Genomic DNA, 16617 nt, shown 5'->3' with positions numbered 1-16617 from the left:
TTTCCATGGAGGTTAAACAGTGATTTTAACAAAAGCTATTCACCTGTTTTTCCACCATTATACGTTCCTGGAAAATAGCTGGGCAATATGCTTCACAAGTATGAACAACTGTTGCCGGGATTTACGGTCCCCTTTGTCCACTTTTTCTCCTCGATTTGCATACCCTCTTCGCTCCAATCAGCATCGGCGATTAAGTCCGTGCGGCAGCGATTAGCAACAGCTGTTCACTGCCCGGCTCCTTCGCTATCGTTCCCGATTGTCCGGGAGCGGGTATCTCAATCGGAAACGAAGGTATGCAAAGATTGCAGTAAGCCCCCCCCCCCTCCACGGTAACCAAGCCAATTAAGCGGGATGTATACGATATTGTTTCTCATCCAGCGTGCTCACCACCATCCTGGCATCCACGGTATTCCGGCGAGTTTCTCGATTGTTCAACTTCAAGCCCGCGTCCGTCCACACCAGTTGATTGCCGTCTGACATTGAATAACATCGGACAATTAACCCGTGATGAAATGTCGGCTACCGCCAAGGATAGCCCGGAATCCCCCCACCTCCCATATTTAGACGAGATCAACTCTCTCCGTGACTCGGTTCGTTCGAGGGAATTTACTTGATTAAGTGTTTTACGATTCTTCGGGGTTCGGAAACGAACCTCCATAATGGTTGTACAAAACTGCAGTTGAGAACTTGGCCCGTGCTCACTGCAGAGCACTTTACCCCGCGACATCAAGACCTACAGTAGAACTTCATTTATAGGGACCTGTCGGAAGAAAAGTTGGTTCACATAATCGGCTGGTTCACGGTGCCACCAGGCGAGGGGAGGGAGCACGAATTGAGGGGAATATAGTTACCCCCCCCCCTCTCTCTCTCTCTGTGAGTAGCGGATGGAGTGTGGGAAAAGGAGTGGGAGGCTAGGAATGCGGTTCTGATTGGTCAGAGTGGAAGGGGCACGCCTCTGGCTGCTCTATTGGCCAAAGCGGTAGCACATACTATACAGCGTGTGACGTCAGAGCCTAAGCATTGGACTACTGGAGCATCGACGGTGGGGATGGGCGGAGCGAGCGAGTGACCTCTTTGCCCTTAAGCCAGTATATAGGAGGTTGTCTCGACGGGAGATAAAAGTATGGTAGGGTAATATGAAGTGGTGGCGGAACCTGAACACCGGTAGTGACATTGGGTTAAAATATGTTCGTCGGCGATCTCCATGTTGCCGAATACTTTTTGCGTCCACTGTCCCGGTACTGTCTTTTTGCCACGAAGAAATTCAGGATCGGGATTTGCACGGTGTATAGTTTGTTCGAGCGTTCCGTTAAATACATCAGCGCGGGGATACGTGCGAAAGCAACTAAACGGCTCGCATGAGCGTTATTTCACCGCGGTCGAAGGTGTCGTGCTCATAAACCGTTTTCCTTTTTAAGGGGACTGTCAGCCGGATGACAAGTCTCGTTACACGTATCGGCCGTTGCGCGCACACGCTCATTCCGTTCCTCTTTTTACGCGTTCCGGAGCTTTAATCCGGCCTGCAGTGCGCCTCCGTCGGCGAGAGCGTACCGTCCGGAAAATGTGTCGGGCGTTAAATAAATAATTCCCCGGCGTTTCGTCGCAACGTTTTACGCGCCGTTTAAACTTTCCCCGGTTTTTATTTAACGACTGACAAAGTTCCCGAGCCATTTCGCGAGACGTTGCTTGTGCTTCACTTCTTCTTCTTCTCTTTCTTTTTTCATTTTTCCTCACCGGAAGATATTGAAGTCGGCTTTGCGTTACATCATGGCGGAGATTAAGACGTTTCGAAATTTGCCCAGTCTATGGTGGTGTTATATGAAAATTGCAAGACATCGCTTGTTCTTGCTGTGATGGGACAAACATTTTTCTCAAGGTCATATTTTTCGCGATTTCAAGCTCATCGGAGTATTTGTTTATAAATGGAACTATATATTTCCACCGTCGCGATGCGGTACCAGAGGTCAAGATGTATCCAACCACGTATAACACAATGACCTCCGCGTGACCTTGAGCAGAAAAAATGCACAGGTATTTCTAGTACGGAGAAATTATTCCATTTGCTACAGTACATTTCCCAATCGAATGCTCGGAGATTGTCGCATCCGGCGAAAGAGGGCAGACGTTGAAGAATGCAAGGAACGTTTAGGATTCCGGCTCGCGGAGTTAGCGTAGTTTGCTGGTACAGATGTAGTAGGGAACCGAGTCGCGACGCGATCGGATCAAGCCGTTTACCTGGAAGAGATCCTATTAAAGAATGGTTAAACGAGACACAATATCGCGTCTTATTTATGTGGTGGTCGTGGACCGTTGCCAAAACGGGAAAGCGAAGACGCTGCCAAATCGGTTTCCACGGTATTACCGACGACAGAAATAAAAGCGCATTCCCGCGGATTTGTAACTCTCATTTGTCGAGGATAACGGCCCACGGTAAACCAATCCTGGTCAATAGGGATTTAACCCTTTTGTGTTCGTAATTTTTCTCGGCCGGGCCAAAGGTTACAAACGGACCGGACGTTTTAACGATCGACGGACCTCTTTGCTTCGGCGCGCGGAGAGAGAGAGAGAGAGAGAGAGAGAGAGAGAGAGAGAGCCAATCAAAGGAAATTACAGTGTCGTGTTGCACGCAGGAATGTGCACCGAGGAGCCCGCAATTACAGGAAAGACCGTGCTAATAAACGCGAAACGTTCGCATCGCGTTCCTGCAGAGTAAACTCGCCTGCCGAGGCGATGCAAACTTCCCCCCGGTGCGTTCTAATCGATTTTTGTTAATCGCTTCAAGTTCCGTTCCCACCGTCGACCTGGTCCCGGCGAACTTAAATGAACGCAACGAAACTTCCGGGCAACCCCCTCCCCCCCTTCGATTCCAAAGCGACCGAACTTTTGTCGACGATTTTCGCGTGTCGGACCCGCAAACTTGTTGATCCTCTTACGGCAAATCGAATTCACATAATTACCGTGCCATCCACTGACCCGGAATCGCGTATAAACGCAGCCAATGATTCAGAGAACCAGTCGAATCTCAGCAAATTAGCTGATTTGCCACTTGGAAACAAACGTGTCAATAAACCAATACAGTGATTTCTCTATATATGTCGCCAAGGCGTAGGCGATAAATGTCGCGGAATTATCCCCACTACTATATACCCCCTGTACCCCCGAGTGTAAATATAACACGGCTCGGGTATGTCTCCTGCGCGATACAAGTCGATTGCACGACATATATCGAGAACTCGCTGTACTCACTGGACCGGACGGAAACAAAAACCGTGACCTATACGCGCGAAGCAAACAGACCAATCGCGAGGAAAATTGGAAGGTAAAGGGCTGAAAACGTCGAGTCAACACCGTGTCAGCCGGTCGTCAAAGGGGGTGGGAATCAGATTAAGGGGATCGGGGACACGGGATACGTCCCGTCGACGGATATCGAGCGAAGAGGCAACGAACGAGTTGTTAAGTCAATTTAATTGTGACTGGATTGGTCTTCCCTATTTGCTGGTCGGTGTGAACGTCGCGAACGCACGGGCACACAGAGAGGATGCAGCCTTCTGGCAGGCCACGTCGTCATCTGCCTGCAGACAAACACACGTGAGTCGAAGGAAGAGAGGGGGGAGAGACGCAGTCTCGAAATTCAATCGAAATCAAAGAGATCAGGTTTATTGGGACGCAAGGGGATACCCCGCGCTAGGATTCCTTGCGGCCGGAAAATGTTTCGCGATCGATCAGTCCAGGCGACCTTATCGTCGAAGGGTTGCAATTTCGACTCATTCCCCCGGGACGATTCGAGGCTGTTCTCCTTATCGTTATCGAGCCCCTAGACGACGCATGAAACTTTTCTCACCGAGCTGCATCGACCCTACGCCTTCCCCACGAATCGTTCCGTTCCCGTGAAGTCGGGACCTTAGGGAGGCCGGCGCGACACTTTTTCTGAAACTTCGATACCGTCGCGCAGCGAGTATGTCAACGAAATGGTCGGGATTAATCTGAGAATGTCACGAAATAAATTAATATCGGGTCCTCCTGCAACACAGTCATCTCTCGATATATGTCGCAAACATCTAGCCGATATAAGTCACAGAACCATACCCACTGCCACGAGGTATACCCCGAGAGGGGCCAAGAGAGACCTCGGTCGCCGAGGAGTGTAAACCGGTCGGGTATATCGGTGTGACATCACTACTAATCCAATAACAAAATTTGTTTATTTTTCACTATTTTTTTATTGGACTTTCACCAACATATTTATGCTCGACCTTCACTGTCCTTTTCTACGCTTGGCAGTGTATCAAAGAATAGTATCTCCTAGCCGATATGTGTCACTGAGCAGACCCGTGTTGTGGACATGTATCGAGAAATCACTGTACTTGTACAAGACACTCGCTCATGCTCTTGCCGTGTCCTCGCTGCGTTTTGTTTGGACGTTGCTAACGGCGAGTTATCGTCCGACTGCATTCGTTCTAGCGTAGCTTATTTAGTCGGCGATTATGATGAATGCCAGCTCGGCGAATGTTTAACGCGTAACTAATTAGAACGTATAGAGACCGGTAGGAATGTATTCATTTAGGGGCTGGTTGCACATTTAAACTTGCGGTGCTCGGCAGTGTCCCGGATATTCGTCTGAAATGTCTCTGGAAATTTGGTCAAGTCCCGTTTCAATTAATGTGGAGTCAGGGGCTATCCTTTGGCGAATTACTGCGGTCCCCGTTGTCTCGTTAACAGTTCCAGAATGTTCGGGACACCACACGTTAGTCACGTGCGACGAGATTCATCTTAAGGCTCGCGCCCGCTCCCGTTCGTATATTTGCGGCGGGGAATCTCGAGGCTCTTGGTCGGACTTAATGCTCCTAATGGCGTCCCCTATGCGCCATTATCAGTTGCGACGCCCGTTGACAATTTCCCGTACCCTGGCATCAAATTTATCGAAATTCAGTTGGGTTCCGTTCGTGAACTATGCTACTCTGTTTCTTTTATGTCCAGGTGTACAGTGCTGGACAAAATAATGTGACATTTTGTACAGGAAAATGTTGTACTTATTTGAGAGGATTCCCAAGGTCGTTTGGAGCAACTTTTTCCTTTGCAAAAATGCTCTCCGAGGCTTCGTTGAGGAGTTATTAACGAAAAGCGCGGACCAATCGGAGCGCGGTTAGCAGTGGGCGGAGTCCGGCTGGGGCAGTGCCAACGCCGCGCGCAGTGGGCCCCGTCGCTCTGATTGGTCCACGTATTTCGCTGATATCTCCTGAACTAAGCCGCGGAGAATATTTTCGTAAAGGAAAAAGTTGCTTGAAATGACCAGAGGAATCCAAAAAATACATTTTTGGGGCAATAGAAATTAATTGATGGAATTAACGAAAGTTTTACCACGTTTCGAACAATTTCTAACATTTACAGTCCCATCGAAACAGCAACGAACACGGAGACGTTCGCGACAAGTTCGAAGAGGGCCCCCGACCCTAAAACTTTTATTTATCGACGGTTTAATAAAAGTTCCCGCGACGGGTTTTCGATCAAACTGAAAGTCGAGAGAAATAAAATCGTCACGAGCAACGAATAGGTCCGGGGTGGCGTCGAAAATTTCGAACTAACTTCATTAAGGCGGAAAACTGAAGTTCTCGAGAGCGAGGGCCGGCGTTTGGTGTATCAGACATCGAGACTTTCGGAAACTACGATCATCATCAATTATCGTCGGAAGAGTCGACGCCGTTGCAAGTTGTCACAGTTTCTTTAGAACCGCCTCGCCGGCGATGTTCTCGTATTTGCACGTGTTTCAACGTCGCGAACGCCTCGGTGTTTCATTGGTTGTTTTCCGGTGGGAAACTCTGTGGCAGCAGGATAAACTCATTTCAGATGTTTCTTTTTTTTTCCCTCCCCCAGTTTCCCAAGCGGACTCGTTTCAGTTTTTCTTCTTGTTAAGGAGACGATACTCACCTCGTCCTTATGGTTCCAGAATATATAAGCTGGGGCCTCCGGACTCTGCCAAATTATGCACGTGAGGTTTATGGTGCTTCCTCGATTAATGTACAGGTCTGGTGCACCCAGGATTTTCGTTTGTGGCTCTGCAACAAAACAATTTTTCACCGTTTTATTCGCTATAATTACAATTTTATTTTTCGCTGAAATAATCGTTACGTTAGAGCTCATTTTTGTCTAGAAATACAATTTTTATCTGGAAATATGGGAATTAGTTGTTGACGCATATTTTATGGCAGCCATACCAGAAATAGTTTTAATTTGCAATGAACTGTTAATGTGAAATTTTACAATATATCTGCACACAGGTTGCACACGTTACTCGCAGCTTCTACAATTAAAAATATTAATTAACACATTCGCTGTCCCGTACTATTCTGTCCCATGTTAAAAATAATCATATTGTGAAAAATATATAAATTTGTGACGGGTTTAGAAGTTTGTTCGTTCACGGTTCTTTTACTGCAGCAATGTGTGTGAGATGAAGGCATATATGCGTTGGGGAGGTAGTGTCGATGTAAACATTGTCTACAAAGTCCCTATCGGTAAAGTAGAACGCACCCTTTCCCCCACCCCTCCCAAACTATTCGAACGATCCAGGCTGCGTGACCCCTGGGACGCACGATCCACTCGAAGAATGAACCTCCCGCCGGCGATAATGGCGACGGTCATCGAGCGATCGCTGGTCACTGTATTCATCACGCCGAAAAATGGCAGGCCCGTCGACGTGGCCGGTATTTATAGTCGATTCGGTTCGCCGATCCGTTTTGTGTCCTTTCGCGGTGCCACGGCGAGGAGCGATGCGGTTGACCTGGCTCTTGTGCGCGGCCCGAAAGAGCACTTTGAGCCCGGCTCGTACAGAGTATATATCCCGCTATCGTGTGTACTATCAAAGAGAAAAAGAGACACGGAAAGGGTGTGTAAGCGTGCGGCCGCGCGGCGGAAGCGGGGCCGAGGGGGGCCGTCGGTGAAAAAGGGCGCGGAGAGCCGGTCTAAAAGAGAGAAGCAGAGAGTTTTTGGTCAGGCGGAGCGAACCTCCGCGCGGCCCTGTGAAAGCGATGCGTGTCCACAGGGTGTAAGGAAAGTAATCTACCCGATGTGAACCTGCGCCGTTGAATCGGTGGACAATTGTTCAAAGTGTAAGCTATTTTGGGCTAAACTTTCCCTCACGGGACCATAAATTTTTGACTGTTTTTTATATAATCCCGAAGGTTTTGACGAGAAGATTCCAAAAATCCCAGTTTCGACTTCAGGAATTCACTGGTTGGAAAGTTATACGTGTGTAAATACGCTTGCAAATACCAACGTTATCGACATTCGTACAACTTCGGTTCATTTTTAGCTGTTCCTGGGACAGTGTATGCGAAAAATAGTTTACACCCCTGATAAGGAATTTCCAAAGGCGTGAATTCACCGCAACAGATGGCCATTAGTTTCCTTACACCCTGTACATGCGGGGGCGTATGTCGCGCGCCACGAGCAGGTAGGGAGAGGGTCACTCGGCGCAGATCGATGTGAATATTTTCCGGACGGCCTCCTCTTCGAGAATTGACCGAAATAACCGGGCGGCGTACTTTACGGCTTTGTGCAGCAGATGATACCAGAGACGACGGTTACGCGCACCCTCTCTCGCTCCTCTCCTTTCTTCCCTGCTACCCCCCGCCCCTGTCGATTTACTTTTGAATAGTTTTTCGGCCGTTTGATTTTATTCCCCGGCTCGGTTCGCGCACGTTCATTGTGCCGCGACATCGAGCCGCTCGAAAAGTGCTTGTGTTGATAAAGATCCTGTTGCTGGCTATAGTGCTCGTCCGGAGGCGCGAGGGGCTGTCGCAACGGACACCGGGTCACATCTACCTCGGCCGCAATCATTTCATCGACAATCACTTCACTGACATGATTTCTTTTTTTTTCTTCTTCTTCTTCTTTTTTTATTTTATCGAGCCGTTCAAATTTGTACGGTTTTATCTAGCTCCGTCGATGCAGACGGATGCGCCCTGGTGCGTACACTTTACGTCGTGCAGACAGCATTTAGGCGAGTGAGCATTTTTTTTCATGGCTACTATATTTTGAAATAATGTTAACAGGCAAATCTTTTTTTTATCACATTAGGTGAAGTGGAAATTAAACTGTTTCTCTCATGTAACCCCCAATTACTGTGGGGATACCAGTTACAGTGAGTTCTCGATACATGTCATCAGTACAGGTCTTGCCAGCGACTTGTATCGTACAGGAGTCACATTCCTCGGCGTCAGAGGCCTCTCGAGCTTCGTGGCCCCTCATGAGGTGTACCCCGTAGTGGGGATAATTCGGCGACATTTATCATCCAGGACTTGGCGACATATATGAAGAAATCACTGTACTCCGGGTTTAAGAATAGGTATAAATAATATAGGCACAGTAATTGGGTTCCTTAGCCTGGGTTGGTGTTGTTTGCGCTTGTGGAAGAAGAACAATTTTAACTGAAAAATTAAATACGTTATCGACTCGTTAAGTGGAGGTTAGAAATGACTCACGGCCTGGGTCATTGAATGCAAATTTCGACGCACCGTGTCGGCCGCTCATTCTGCTTAGGATTCTCCGGGAGTTCGAGGGAAATGCGACACTTAATTCGTGTGTTTTGCCTTCCGGCAGTCGCGTCTGAAATTTTAACCCGACCGGTCACGTCTTATTCCCCGAGCAACGCCTCCTCGTTTTCACCCTGAGGAGGCTGTAATATTTTTAGCACTCACTTCAGGCTTTCTGGGTTTATTCCGGCCTTCTGCGCGCTTGCCGAAAGAATAAACAACGAGGATAACAATAAAAGGTTCTGCTGTTAAGATAAAGAAATTCCCTACAATTATTGAAATTGTAAAAACTCTGTCACGGGAAACTCATAATTAGCACAAATAGGGTGAAATGAAATTTGCTACAATTATAGTATTGCGATTTTTGCCCCGCGTTATAGCAGAGTTTGCCGAAGTATGCTAATTTCGGGTAGCTCTATTAAACCAGGCGAAATAGTGTTTAACTCCCTCGGGCGCAAAAGAATACTTAATTAACGCCGCAGTGATACACGGGGCTTTAATATTTAGCCCCATTATACCGTGCAAATAATTGTTTAACTCTATTTAGGCTGCTGTTGCCGTCGATTTTTCAACGATTTTTCTTCCGGGCACTTTTCTCCGGTCCGCAGAATTTTGTCTTAGCGGTACCTGTTTTCTTTTTGTTGAATTTTTTTCTCGCCAGGAGATCGGTGACCGGGGTTATAGCAAAAGCCGTGGCAATAGCCGGCTATGTGTCGATCGATATCAGGAATATACGCGAAATGCTTTAACGTGGGTTAACCGCAGATGAAAGCCGGACCGGACTGGCTGGACTACCCGGCCGTCCGGACTGAAATCACGTATTGGCTCTTCGATACGAGGTTCCAGCCTCCTACCTTCGGAAAAGGTGTACCCATCCCCTTCAAATTCTAATTAGTGGCCCGGAGTGCTTTTAGTAGAGCGAACTGTGACGCAGAAATGGGTACGGCTCCGTATTCATCTGTCCCTTAACCTGTCACAAAGCGTCCGCCCTCCAGAAACTTCTAAAGCGGATCTTTGATATATTCAAAAATTCTGGGGGTGGGGGCAGAAATTAACAAATTACTATTACTATTATTAAATTACCGGGTGGAGGCAGCGGTGCAATCTTTAGCTCCGTTTGAGGAGTCAAGTGGGGAGACAATTGTTTTATCATCACTCTTAATATCATAATTTATACAGTTATATAATTATTAGGTTGTAACACAAATAAGTTCAATGGAAAGGATAAACGAGTTCCAATTCTTTCAGTTACGACCAGACTATGGATTTTCATGCGAAATACAGTGAATTCTCGATATATGTCAACAACATCTTGTCAGCGACTTGTATCGTCCAGGAGACGGGGCTTTAGCGACATATATGTCGAGAGAAATCACTGTAAAACTTTTCTATGTCCATCATAAGAAATTGGGGTAAAGTATGTTTCTTCTCTGAATAGTGTTAATAAGTTTTAAATAATGCAACGATGTTCTGAAATTCATATGTTGTTGCAGAAATTTTGGCCGACGCAAATACCTTTTGTTTGCAGGTTTATTGACACAGATATAGGCGAGGCATTAATCTCTCCATGACATTGAATAATCTGGTATAATACAGTGGGGTGGCAGCCAATATTGGCATAAGCGAAATATGGGCTCGTTCCTTTCGAGGAGGTCCATGATTACAACGCATTTCGGGAATGGGTCTGACTTATGGTACCAACTTTTTGGGCGTTTGCCACGGATCAGTGAACGTCGACGAAAATTTTTGTTCGAACGTGTTTGTTGTATTTTTCTAATTAAATATTATTATTCGTTCATTTGGAGCATTGTTTCGTAGAGACTTTGCATTTTTCATAATTTTTATTACGCCCGGACTGCACTGGTTCTATGCACTTGTGGTACGTGTAATTGTTTATAATCCCGTATGTTGTACTGTTCAGGAAAACGTTGGGAACGTTTAATTAACTGTTTTATCTTTGATGTGACGAGCAAATTTTTCGTTTAATCTCCGTCTCGGCGGATTGGTTCATAAAAATTTACATTTATAAAGGTAGACGTTTATACAGGGAATTATGCATGCTAAAAGTAATGGAAAATTATATCAACTCTTGAGATTTTACTTTCGTGGATCCCGAGTCAACAGAGATGTTTTAAATGAATTTCAATTTTAATTCGCCGCCGTAGAATTCTTGCAAATGGCGTCCCTACTTTGGAAACACTCGTCTAATTGAAACGGAAATTCAGGAGTCTTCAATATAAATACGAATGTGAAAATTGTATATATTTATAACAACAAAAATGATACAATTCGTTCAATTTCCTTTGTCTAACTATACGGCGTACCTATAGCACTTGTCTGACCATACGGCATACGTATACTACTTGTCTGACCATACGGCATACCTGTACTGCTTGTCTGACCATACATAGAGTTACTCTACTTGCCTGGCTACATATCATTCCAATTCTACTTGGCAGACCATAAACTGCTTTCCCCATTATTGTATCATTATTCTCATCATTATTTACTGCAGTTCTTATTGCTTACTGTAAATATCTAGTTCATTAAAAGCACACTTTACGTTCGAGGTAGCGAAAAATTAACAAAATACTTTCGATATTAAGGGATGCTTCTCCACTTTATCAATTGCTAGTACCTCTTCCTTATCATACAGGGTGTCCCAAAAAATGTGTACACAGTTTGAATGTTGGTCCACTCATTATTTCCAATTAATTGCATCCTGGAAAGGAAGAAAACTCAGAAAGTTGTGCACGTCTAAAAATCTCGTCAATAAAATGCAACTAAAAATAGTAGATGCTTTACATTTAATTAGGTTGCTCCTCTTACCACACAAAGGAAGTCTAATTAACGAAATACAGGTGGCAGGAGTATAAATATCGTGCGAACGAATGGAAGAGCAGAATTACGGTGACGTTTGTAGGAACGGCGACGCGAGAACGGATTTTTCGACGAGAGCGGAAGTCGAGCGGCGAGCGGAAAGAAGAGGCTCGGCCGGCAAATTCCGCAGACAGTTTGATCAATCTGTCACCAGCGTTGTATCGCCGGGGATCCAGTGTTTCGCACGGTACGTTGCTTTTGTACTTACCGGGGCTATTTGTTACGGGGCTCCACAAAGCATACTACGCGCTTCGTTTGTTGACTCTCGACCCAAATAGAGCACCGGCCCGCCGATACCGATGCCGATGCCGATGCCGATGCCGATGCCGATGCCGATGGCTGTGCCTTCGGTTCACGGTTTCTGATCGCCGCGCGGAAAAGGCTTCGGATATCAAGTGCGACCGACAAAGATGGAGGACGGGGAATTGTACCGATTCACGATTGTCCTCGGGACTAGACGGTAAATTGCATTAGACGACGAGGATTCTGACCGGAGAGGGGAAGAGAGAGAGAGAGAGAGAGGGGATGTACATACATATACTGTACATGTATTCGCCGGAAACAGAGGGTGATTCCGATCGAAATAGAAACTAGAGTCGTACGGCCGGAAAGAAAGGAACCCGGCGAAACACAACGTTCGATGGAGGAATATTGGAACCAATCGCGAGAGCAAAGTGGGTTCCTCCCCGTCGATCCTCGACCGCTTCTGCTACGATAATATCCTTTTAACGGCGGCTTATTAAAAAAATTCAGGACAGCCCTTCGACCCAGAACGACTCGAAACAAGAACAGACGGGAAAACGCACCTCGCGATTAAGCTGAAATCGATGCGAGACCCTGCCTGCAAAGAGAGTTCTATTCAACGGAATAGACGAAATTCCGGAGATTTGATTGCACTCGAATATTGAACATCTTCAACTTTCCATTCAGATTTTTCATTCTTAAAAAATCGGTTTTGCGTTGATCTATTGGGGCAAAAGACCTCTAGAGCTTCGCTATTCTTTTCTACGTTAAAAAATAGTATATCCTGGCCGATATATGTCCCTGACTAGTGATTCTCCATATATGTCGCCAAGGCCTGGGTGAGCAGCTCGAGAGGCCTCTGACGCCGAGGAGTGTAAACACGACGCTGACAAGAGCTGACATATATCGAGAAGTGCCTACCGTTTCCGGGGAAAACGCTGACATTTAACGCGAAATTTACCGCGGACAGCCTCTATGGGTACAGGTATGCTGATCGCGACAAACACAGCGGGCCGAACGGCATGCATCGCGTCGGTCGAAGCCGCTTTAAAATATTCCGTTCGGGTAGCGGGCACGCGGCGCGGAATACGCGAGCGCGGAAACGTTCGCGACCAGCCGGGTTGAATAAAATTTATTAGCCGTAGTATATCCCGGTCATGACGGCGGATCTTATCCCGGGGTATATCTCGCGAGAACTCTATTCGGTTCGATGAAACTGGGTCGCCGAGATTTTCCTTGGTGCAGCGCGGACGGCCATCCTAGAGAGAGAGAGAGAGAGGGAGAGAGAGAGAGGGAGAGAGGGAGACGGTCGTGTCGCAAAAACACCGAATGCAAATTGCTGTTCTTCTTTCGGCGTCGTCGACGTCGAGTGGCATCGCGAGAACCGACGGAATCGGTCCTTGCACATCGGAAAACCCCCTGCAGCCAAGTTTACCGTCGAGGAATCGTAAACGTTCCATCATCCGCGTGCGTTCCGCTCGTTCGTACGTGAAAGAGAAGAAGAAGAAGAAGCAAAAAAAACGGAAAAGAGGAACGAACACTCTTCGAAGCTCTCGGCCATGCCGCGCGCGCGGAATCTAAACCGGACGGCTTCGCCCTCTTCCCCTCCCGTCCCGCAAGCTTCTTTTGTTTGCCCCTGAGGCGAAAGCCCGACAAAGTGGGCAACCGGGGAACTTTCGCAACTTTTTTTCACGGCCCCCGAACTTTCTCGCCTTTTTTTCGGCAAAGGGGAACCACTTTAACGCGTTCCCGATCGTTGTACCACTACATTAGCACCAGCTTTACAAGACCCGTCGAATTGACGGGCGGGTCACTCCACGCCAAGTTGATCACAATCTGACGTCATCGTCGGCGATTTCGTTCGAAATATGTTGTAGATCATGTGAATTTAGGGGGGGGGGGGTTAAGTCATCGTTTCGCCGGTTTGGAGTTTGTTGAAAAATTACAGCAACTCGAGTTTTACAATTTTTCCAATTTTTGCTAATTTCGGCGGAAACGGGCTTCGCTTACGAATTTTTGTCTCGGGAACTGTTTGTCCGATCCAGCTAAATTTTTTCCGTTTTACTCAGAAAGGATTGGGCTATTGTGAAATAATTTTTTCCAAACCGATAATTAACTCTACAATGTAGAAAAATGTAAACATATTCAAAAAACACGAAAAAAGAAGCTTTTGTTCTCGAAACGCCATTGTCATGAAATATTCGTTCAAAGCGGACGATCCATGTTATTAATTAGTATAATAACTGAATGTTTAATAACATTCGTCGAACCATCATTTATTCAAGCAACAATGAATGATTCACATAGGTGGTTACGTAAAAACATTAATGGGATCCAAGTTATTAATATAACAATGACGATAATAATAGGATTAAATATTTTAAATAGCCCAGCGGCGAGCGGTACGAAGCATTCTAACTTTAATTAGTATAATTAACTGCATCGAAGGTAATATTTATGCAATATTAATTACGAGAATAATCAGACCGCTGCGCAAACTACGTATCGCTTCAATTAAACTAATTACGAAAGGTGTTGAAAGTGTAAAATAGTATTATGCTGTTTTCACTATACCATGGGCCCCGAAGGACCGGGCGATCCGTGATGGACCACTCAAAGACGTTCGCAGCCCATCAGTCAGCCCGAAGGATTCGAGAGACCCTGAAGGAACAGCCGAGGAACTTTGAAGCCTCACCTGTGGGCCTGGCGGACCGTAAAAACTTCTAAAAGACAACCGAAGAACTTCGAAGGTCCTCCAGTGGGCTCGAAGAGTCTCGAAGATTCTTGAAGGGCTGCCGAGGGACCGTCACAATTGCCGGTGCTCGCGAAATTCCGTGGGGACCTTTGTAAGCACCGCCGTGCAATCCTTAAAGTCGTTTAGGTGCCCGAGACCTCGGTGGTAACAGCCAAAAACAGAGTCAAAGTGGGCGCAATACTGTCTAACGTGGCCCGAGGCGATTGTACGTTTAATGGAGGTCAAAGGGAGAATCCGAAGTAGCCAGGTGAGGATTTCCAGGTCTTGAACCTTGCACTCCCCGAGGCTATTCTTAGGGGAGACCCCTCGAGTCCGAAGATTGAGAGTCGCAAGTCATTTCAGGCTTCGTACCCCCATTTATACAGGGTGGTTCTGAAACTGTGAACTGCGTTTTATCTCGATTTAACCCTTGGCAGAATGTGTGACCTTTCATCATCCGAAGGAAGTACATAAACAAAACATTTCAGGGTTTGCTACAGACCGAATTTGACAAATTTCATAATTTTCGAAAGTGTCTGTGGTCCATAATTAATCCTTCGGCAACAACAGCAATTTCAATTTTAAACCAACAAATTACCCCTACTAACGTTCTGTAATCATTTTCTAATTATATTAATTCCCTGCTGGCACAGCACAATTATTGAAAATCGTGTTAATAGGATTCCGGTAGGTAAAGTCATTTTCTGCAATTACCTCCCAACGTTTCAGGAGGTAGATCCCTTTTTCGCAAAAAGGACGATGTTTTTCTTTGAAGAAAGTCTTTTGCAATACGGTTGATGAAAGTTAAATCGGTCCTATCTGAATTTTAGATGGAATTTGGGGAACGTATTAATATTGCATTACAGAACCAATACACCGTGGATGTTACGTTTATAATTGGACGTATCGAGTAATAAATAATACGGATTCAGTAGCTTCCTCGTGCGAGCAACAGCGTACCTCAAGCCTCTTCATCCGCGAAATATGCTTCAGTACCATTCCAAAGGCATAATTGCGTTACCAATACACGGATGACGTGACATCGAGCTCGCCGATTTAGTATACCGTTGCACGTGCACACACGGCCCGGTACGAAATCACGATCTAATCGTTAAAACTACAATTTACGCGATCTCGTAAGAAACCTCATGACCCAGTTCACCGAACTGCATCAAACGATTCGTGTGACACGGTAGAAACGTGACAGCATCTCGCAAATAAAACCGCGGGGAATGTAAATACGTGCGGCCGAACTTTTCAGAACTAATTTGCATTAGGTCGGGCCAAGAATCGGCCGGCGATCGGCCGCGGAATTTATCCTGACCTGGTTTAGCTTGACCCCCATCGCGGCGATTCAATCTCCTCGGACGATCTTGCCCCCCACCACCGAAAATAGTTTTGACAAAAAAATATGAACCGGCTTCGACTAAGCACAGATGAAAAAGCTGAAAATTATTAAAATTATCTGTATCAATATACACGGTGTCCTAAGAATGTACTTTTTCGAAAAGGGTGATTCCTCTGGTCATTTGAAGCAACTTTTTCCTTTGCGAAAATCTTCTCCGCGGCTCCGTGAAGAAGTTATCAACGAAAAACGCGGACCAATCAGAGCGCGGTTACGGCGGCTGGGCCTCAGCGACGGGGCCCGGCGGACTCCGCCCACCGCGCCGTGATTGGTCCGCGTTTTTCGTTGATAACTTCTTAACGGAGCCGCGGAGAAAATTTTCGCAAAGGAAAAAGTTGCTTGAAATGCCCCCGGGAATCTCTAATCTCAAGGAAGTACATTTCCAGTCCCATTTTGACAACCCTGCACGCGGGTTTAATTCGACAGAAGTTGCCGAAGAAGAGAGGTGATTTCGACGGCCTCGCCGGGTGGTTTCCGATGACCGATGGAAAAAGTATCCGGTGCGAATGACACGCCGAAAGCGGATAAGTTGCCTGGAGGGAAAACTCGCGGAAAGTTTTCTGACTGACTGCTCGATCATCCGGCCGCGAGGGAAAAAGGAACGACACCGTTCCCAATTTTCATATCGGGCCCGCGCGGATACCGAACAGAAACCCGCTTCTATCCGGACGATATTCTACGTTTAAGAGATTTTAGCCCGGGCGGAAACCCGAAAAGTTTCCTCGGTTTGCGATCATAATATTTGCCGGAGTCAAACGTCTTTGACTTCGGGATACTCCTCGCCAAATGAAATTCCAAGTTTCCGCCAGTGAAACCGGTATAAT

At 46.4% G+C, this 16617-nt stretch overlaps 1 protein-coding gene across 1 annotated transcript in view; it reads right to left on the bottom strand.

Annotated features, from left to right (window-relative positions):
* The window catches only part of LOC143360774 (zwei Ig domain protein zig-8), a 446034-nt gene that overhangs the window by 7209 nt on the left and 422208 nt on the right, over positions 1-16617 (bottom strand). Inside the window, exon 5 of the mRNA XM_076799902.1 lies at positions 5926-6053. Coding sequence (XP_076656017.1) covers positions 5926-6053 — 128 coding nt within the window. The remainder of the gene's footprint in view (positions 1-5925; positions 6054-16617) is intronic.

This window comes from Halictus rubicundus, chromosome 14, assembly GCF_050948215.1.
Source record: "Halictus rubicundus isolate RS-2024b chromosome 14, iyHalRubi1_principal, whole genome shotgun sequence".
Lineage (NCBI taxonomy): Eukaryota > Metazoa > Arthropoda > Insecta > Hymenoptera > Halictidae > Halictus > Halictus rubicundus.
Note: the sequence above shows the minus strand (reverse complement) of the source record. Positions and strands in the feature narration are given on the sequence as shown.